The sequence below is a fragment of the Hypomesus transpacificus genome, chromosome 22 (assembly GCF_021917145.1).
Source record: "Hypomesus transpacificus isolate Combined female chromosome 22, fHypTra1, whole genome shotgun sequence".
NCBI classification, from domain to species: domain Eukaryota; kingdom Metazoa; phylum Chordata; class Actinopteri; order Osmeriformes; family Osmeridae; genus Hypomesus; species Hypomesus transpacificus.
Genome location: NC_061081.1, coordinates 156,442 through 164,345, shown reverse-complemented (window position 1 = coordinate 164,345; position 7,904 = coordinate 156,442). Strand labels below are relative to the sequence as shown.

The window sequence follows — 7,904 nt, the reverse complement described above, 5'->3', positions numbered from 1 at the left end:
AACATTTCACATGTGAATGCGTTTCATGTCGATGCAAGCACTTGACGTGTGTGGATGTGTTTGTTTGTTTAAGGACAGTCTGAATTATTTCCTCAACGGCCCCTCATACTCTCGCACGTAAACTCATCCTGTCAATCAGCCTTTATTTTGCCTTTTTTTCCTCAGTCTTTTACGTTTTATCCCTTCATCTTTGGGGCTTGTTGACCACCCCCTTTTCATTCTTTTTCTATGGCATGTTTGCAGCGGTACAATTTTACGGAGCCAAAAGAGGGCGACACACCAAAGGTAGGCTACAACTGGCCAATACACATTGATACTCACAATTTGGAATGGATGATGGGGAGCACTTCACCACTGAGGACAATACCATATATATTTCATACCTTTGGGTGTCATAATAATGACAATATCGAATGTACGTACGTATCGATATTTAGTTTTTTTTTTCGCACAAGTGCACGTTATACGCCAATTAGAGACAATAAGAGATGGCTTTGCTCAATAATAATAGTAATTAATAGGCCTTCGGTCACCATTTTTCTAGTTTCTGGTCACTTGCCTATGTATGTATGTGTGTGTGTGTGTGTGTGTGTGAGAGAGAAAGAGAGACATAGAAAAAGAGAGAGAGAGAGAGTATAGGGGGGAGAAGGGGAAGATCAGTCGGATTAACGTCGCTTAACTACGCATGGTTTTGCCGTCAGCATCCCGCGCGCACCTGCCCTGGGACTACGGTACACTGTAGCTGCTCCACCAAAGCTGCCTCTTGGTTTTAACACCTTTCTCCAGTCCAAAGGTAAACGGGATGGATAACTGAGTTTGTGTTCATCATTCGATGTCGTAGGCAAATGTTAATCTCCCTTTACCGTTTTTCTGTTGTGAACGAAATTGTTTTACGTCAAAGACACGCGGGACGGCCCGCCCTGAGCGCAGAAGGCGGATTAGAGAGGAGATTCCGGCTACCCGGTAAGGTCTTAAGGAGGTCCGCTGTCATGGACCAAACTAAACAACAGACAAGAGACAAACATAGACAAGGGGACACTGTGATATTTTCTTAAACATATGAAGTTACGTATCGTTGGTAGGCTCTTGAGAACCCTTGCTACCTAAAGATTAAATTACAATCGACATTCATTTTTAAAGCCGTTTCTTAATCGGACAACATGATGAGAGTGACATGACCATACCAAGCTATATACAAGACTATTGCTTTAGAACTGTCCGATACTTTTTAGTAATATTCTGTAGGTGCCTCCACAGCCGACTTTTGCCCCAAAATCCAGTTTTGGCGACAATAGCATTAATGAAAAGTCGTATTACATGTTTTCTGTAGGGCTTAGTAAGCCTAGACCTACATTCTAGCAAACTCAGTTTGGTTGTTTGTTGGTGGGTGCCATCGGTGTATAATTGGTGTTCACAGAAGTACAACAACAGTACACACACACTTAAGGAGCAACATCATTCGAAACATCTTTCTCTCAAGTATAATGGTGTCAGTAGTTATTTAGACCATTAAGGTTCTATGTCTCTCAACCTTTACTCTGACACACACACACACCATAAAGGCACTGTCCTACTATTACTATTTACTGTTTACTTTACTATTTTGCCATCAGATTTGCATGTGTCTATGTGTCTATGAGTTGATGTGCCTGCATGAGAATGTGTGCAAGTGTGTGTGTGCTCATTCAGCGTTCAGGCCATTTAAAACTAATGTGAATACAAAGCCTCGTTGTGGAACCTGCAACGGAATATCGGGCACAGTTCTGAAGGACCTCCCATCCTTAGTTATTTATGATGTTATTTTTAGGCAATGCTACATTTTTGATGCTGTGTATTTGTCAAATGTAATACAGGATGGGACTCCAGGTGTCTGTCTGCCTCTATGTACAGTACTTGACAGCTTGCCAGTCTCCTAAACTCCAAGACAATTCCCAAAACACAGCTTTACTATTGACAACAGACTTTAAACTGATCTCTCATAATGGCTTTCTCCATTAATGAGTTCTCACAGAGCTTAGTTAGTAACACAGTTAAGTTCACATATTAACGTTTCTAGTATGGAGTACTCCAAGTGTTCTGGGCTTGCTGGACGTGCCTGGCGAAGAAACAATGTCATACTCAAAAGTGAGAGCGAGCCCATTAGGAAAGTCAGATAGGCCAAAGAGAATTTTCCTGGGTTATGTAACCCAGGTTGATTTGGCTGAAGTTTACGGAGACACAAGTCAATACTAGCATCCTGGTCACTCGTATGATTATGTGTCTTTAATACTGTCTAGAGATGTCTCTCTACTGTCTAAAATGACTACATATAAATGTAGAGAACTATTTATTTACCAACTCTATGTGGTAGTTGACACCACTGGAATTTCATGAAAGGAGAAAGAAGTCCAGGCCCAGTGGTCACGCCCACAGATACACACATACACACACACACACACACATACACACACACACGTACACATGCTCACCCATGCAGACACAGGAACACATGCTAAGTTGCATGACGGAGTGGAAAGTGATGCACAGCATTCATAGATAATTCACAACCAGTTTATCTCATCATTCCAAACGATTGGATCCGACATCTACGTACACGACTGTGGGTATTTAACAGGTGTGGCTCAGGTTTCACCAATACACACACGCACAAACACACACCTACACACACCTGCTATACTGTACACACATTATTGATAATTGAGTGTGTTCTTTTATCAGTATATGTGAGCATGTCACTTGTTCTTGTTCCTGTGCTTATGTGTCCGTTTGTTCACATATGTGTTTGTGGATCAGAGATAATTGACAGACAGTCGGAAGCCATTTCCAGGCCTATGGGTGGGGATTTGAGAGCGAGGAGCTAATTGGATTGTGTCCCTTGTCTCCTGTCATCGGAACAAAGCAAACTGCAAATCCTGGAGAGAGAGGGATGAAAGACAAGACACACAGGCAGAAACACAAATGCATATGGGCACACACATGCCTTCTTGTCAGTTGACCTGCCTGTCTGTCTTTCTGACTGTTTCCCTTTTTGCCTGCCTGCCTGCCTGCCTGCCTGCCTGCCTGCCTGCCTGCCTGCCTGCCTGCCTGCCTGCCTGCCTGCCTGCCTGTCTGTCTGTCTGTTGACTGTTTGCCTGTCTCTCTGCCTGTCGGTTGGCCTGCGAGTCTATCTGCATGTCTATCTGTTTGCCTGTCTGCCTGCCAGTCCGTCTATCTTTCTGTCTGCGTTAGTAGGGCTGTGAGGATGGAGTTGTTGATGGACTGGTGCGGCTGCATTATCTAGATGCATTATTGATGGTAGCAGCACTTTGAGTTACACGCTCTCACATAGACACACACACACGCACACACAAGCAGACATACAGACAGGCATACAATCACCACCGCACAACCACGCGCACACACACCCACACTAACTTATGCAGGCCACATGAATACACACCACCACAGACACACACGCAACAAAAACACACCCACAACAAAACAAACACTTAAACATGTAAACGCACCCAAACATGTGCACACTCATAGATGGAAACACAAAATACCTCCACCACATTTCCACATTTGCTGTCAGCTTCACTTTTGTGATCAAATGCTTGTGTATGAGTGCATGCCTGTGTGTGTGTGTGTGTTTGTTTTGAGTGCACAGACCTCCCAACTGTATGGAGTACTGAGAAGAGAGTGGTGTCAGGCTTCACTCAGCAGCCCAACCCAATGGAGAAGTCTAGAACAAGCCATTAACATCTACGATTCACTTCGGTCTAGAATAGCTTTGAAATTTGCAGTGGGAAAACCTCCTGTGATGTAAACCAGCTGATCAATCATGCCTGCTACACAGACAAAATATATTTAGATAGATAAATAGACAGAGAGAGAGAGGTAAATTAAGAAACAGGTAGATAGGTAGGTAGACAGACACAGACAGATAGATAGAGAAGAGAGGGAGGAAGAGAGGGTAGCAGAAGAATTCCAGCATCTCTGTTCCTAAGGCTTTGTAGAGGCTTAGTTAAATATTGATGATGTTTGGAGCAGCGTAGAGGCAAGTGGGACTCCGACAAACAGCAAACCCTTTCTACTGCGATGGGGCTCGCTGCGCACCCTCCTCTCCTCCGCTCTTCATTTGTCTGACCTTTTTTGTGCGTCTTTCTGCCCCTCATGCACCCTCCCTTTTTAAGTTGTCTATTACGGTGCCTGTCTGCCTGTCTGTCTGCTTATCTGTCTGTCTGTCTGCCCATCTGTCTGTCTGTCTGTCTGTCTGTCTGTCTGTCTGTCTGTCTGTCTGCCTGTATCTCTCCCTCTTTGATTCTCTCCATTGTCTCCATGTTCCCTTTCCCTCTTCGGGCCTCTCTCCTCCTCAATGGTGTCTGACACTCTTGACGTATCTCTTCTTTGCCTGGATGTCTCTCTATCAACCTCTCTCTCTCTCTCTCTCTCCTCTCTCTCTCTCTCTCTCTCTCTCTCTCTCTCTCTCTCTCTCTCTCTCTCTCTCCTCTCTCTCTCTCTCTCTCTCTCTCTCTCTCTCTCTCTCTCTCTCTCTCTCTCTCTCTCTCTCTCTCTCTCTCTCTCTCATGGCAGCCAAATGCTTTGATTAGAACGACAAATGAAAGCCAGCCTCCTCTTCTCATTGTTGCGTCTCCTCTCTTCAGATGAAAACACACACAATGTGAGGAGCCAACACAGAGACATTGATCAGACACCTGCATCTCTCCAGATCATGCACTGCACACAAACACAATGAACCGAACACACACACACACACGCATGCTGCCCCCACCATCAGACACAAAACTTTAATGAACCTTCTTATTTCGACGTCTATTTCTAGGAGATGAAGAGGCAGCACCCTCCTCTTCCTCAGCTTGAGGACCGGAGAGAGAGCCGAGCAGGGGTGTAGCTACTGCCTCCAGCATGGAGCCCTGATACACGGAGGCTGAGAGCAGGTCAGTGTGTGTGCATGTGTACGTGTGCGTGGCTCCCATTATGTAGGTCTGTTGGTTGTTGGTTGAGGTGAGTCTCTAATCTGGCTCAGCAGGGGTGACGCAGTAACACCCTGTCCACAGTCTAAAGAACACACTGTAATCCCATTAGCTGTGTGTGTGGGTGTGTGTGGTTATGTTTGTGTGTGTGGGGGGGGGGGGGTTGATGTGATATGTCTTCTGCTATATTTTTGAATTTCCTGTCGTTGTAACGGAGAGCCCTACAGACTAGATAGTGGAAGTAGAGACAGTTGAAAGACGAGAGAGAGAGAGAGAGACAGAGAGAGAGAGAGACAGAGAGAGAAAGAGAGAGAGGGAGAGAGACATAGAGAGAGAGAGAGAGAGAGAGAGAGAGGGGGGGGGGGGGGTAAGAAAGTGGTGGAGTGGGAGAGTGAAAGAGCTGAGTAGGGCCTAATCTGTATGGGCTGCCACAACCCATTTGCCTTTAAAGTGTGTATGTGTGTGTGTGTGTGTATGTGTGTGTGTGTGTGTGTGTGTACAAGCATGCCCTCATTTGTTGCTCTGTGCCTACTCAGTTTTTTATAATAGCCCCCACACAACCATACATATTTTGTAGTATTAGATTAGAAGTACAGATGTACTGGAATGGGAAATCGGATTGTTACATAGACCACTATGCACAAGAGAGAGAGAGGGAGAGATAGATACAGAGAGACAGAGATACAAACACAGACACAGAGAGTGGAGTGACAGATTCTGACAAAGACTACTTACACTCACAGTAAGTGGCTAAATTCTATGGAAAGTGATGAAATATTTAACAATTCTCTTTAATGAGATTAGTTATCTTTATTGTACAGGGTATGGCAGTCTTCCAGATCAGATCAATTCTTTTTTTACATGAAATGAAAATATGTTTGCGAAAGATTTGAAAGATTGGGACACTTGGATTACTGTAATGAGATAATATGGTTGTTTTGCTATTGGCTTGTGTGTGTTTTATAATACAGAATGTCCAATAATCCATTTTGAAAGCAAAGCAACATGTACATTTCCAACATCTACTACTGTAGGTGAATCCAGATAAGATATTTAGGTTATGAAGTGTTTAGCTATTGTATTTTCAAAACAGCTGGGACAAGCATTTTGTCACTTTGAACACTACAAAGGCCTCCCACACCTATCCTTATCTCTGATATAACATGATCAGATAGGTCAAAGCACTCATTTATTTACATTATTTTTCTAGCCACCTATCCACATCACTGACTTCTCAAAAGGCTATTGAGAAAGAGTTGGAAGAGGGGTTTTTCATCATTCTAAACAGTGGGAATGGTCTGATGGCTGAGTGAATGATGAGAAGATGATAATTCAATGATTTTGTTGCAACGTCAAAGCCATTACCCAGTTTCTGGTTCCTTTTTGCCCGTAGTTCAGCCTGCTTCAGCCTATTTCTCTCTCGTGGCCATTGTGTAATATGAGAAGGGTGAGATGGGACAGACAGATGGAGACACAGAGTGGCCATGACTCATATACGAGGTCTCTGGAGATACCCCTTTCTCTCCGGTACTCATCCCTTCACTCTCTTGCGTAATCTCCCTCTTTCCAAATATGTGTGCGTATTCCCTCCTTTTTGGAGGGTTGGATCTCTACCCTCGCTGTCGTTCCTCATCCTCTCTCTGTTCCCCATCCACAGACCCTCCACTCCTCCTGACTCGCCTTTTAGTTTCTGGCTCCCCTTCCCCCTTCTTTATTCACTCTTCCTCTGTCCGTTCTCTGCTTTCCTTTCTGCCACTCTCTTTCTTCATCGTCCTCCATCCCTCCATTCAACACATCAATCCCCATCTCCATCCTCCCTCCCTCTCTAATGGACGGTTTTAATGCCTGATCATCAGTATTGTCTATCTGTTCGTTGTGGCTTCCTGTAGCCGTTTCAAGTGGGAGTCCCAGAGACACGTTTGAAATCATTCATTCAATCATTCAAGTCTTTTTAAATGCAAAACACCAATTCATTCATTCACCCAGTCACTAACTTGTTAGTAAATCTAATGCACATTTTTTGCAATAATCTTTACATAGTCAAATCTTTGGAGCACTCGGTCAAAGGAGATCACTGTCCGAGGTGAGCCTTTAAGAGCCCTCTTAAGATTGACCAAACATTTAGGAGGGTCCACCAGAAACTATAATGTGTAACAAACACTACTTAAAGTCACCACACACTGTACACACACCATTCCTGTACACCACAGAAAAGAAGAAAAATAAAGATCATAACCAGACATTCAGCAATAACCTCAACTTTCTCAGACTCGTTTCTAACGAGCACTTCACATCAGCCTCCCTCTGAGGGACCCATTTACAGGAGCCGCCGCACCCTGTACTGACAATTAGGGACCATATTACGTAATTCAGGCTTATTGACATGATTGGCCATCAGAACCCTTTTAGCATGAGATCACCAGTCTGGCTGAGAGACTATTAGGACGTGGCCACAAGTGACTTCCCCTTTTACCCCAACCCATCGCTAATGCTCATCACCCAGCTTAGTCTAAGATGAGAGAAAGCAGAAATCATCTATACTTATCGGACTACGGTTACTTTAATTTTGACTTTCTAATGAAGACAAGCAGAGTAAGCTATGACGAATGCCCCTTTACTTTATCTACATTTACGTTCCCATATTTAATACTGTGTGTCTCGTGAGCAGTCCTGTTCCCCACATGTGCCTACCCCTCATGATGCATTTCGAGTGGCAGGCCATGTTGACCTATGCATTTACCCCTGTCCTCGCTGACCTTTGACCACGTGCCCTCTGACCCACGCAGCCAGATGGAGGAGCGGGACCGTAGCCGCTCTCCCTCCCGCAGGACCAGCCGGGTGGAGCAAGTGGTGGGGAGGTGGCTCCGACGTTCCAGGGACTCAAGCAGCAGGTCAGAATTCATTTAGGTTCAAGTGTATTTCAATTTG

The 7,904-nt window shown here is 44.5% G+C and overlaps 1 protein-coding gene across 1 annotated transcript in view; it reads left to right on the top strand.

The window, feature by feature from the left end:
• The first annotated feature begins 4,833 nt into the window (after nt 1–4,833).
• LOC124484321 (FERM and PDZ domain-containing protein 1) overlaps nt 4,834–7,904 on the top strand; it is a 17,694-nt gene continuing 14,623 nt past the window's right edge. The window contains exons 1-2 of the mRNA XM_047045201.1: nt 4,834–4,940; nt 7,763–7,867. Of these exons, the coding sequence (XP_046901157.1) occupies nt 7,767–7,867 (101 nt within the window). The 5' untranslated portion in view covers nt 4,834–4,940; nt 7,763–7,766. The remainder of the gene's footprint in view (nt 4,941–7,762; nt 7,868–7,904) is intronic.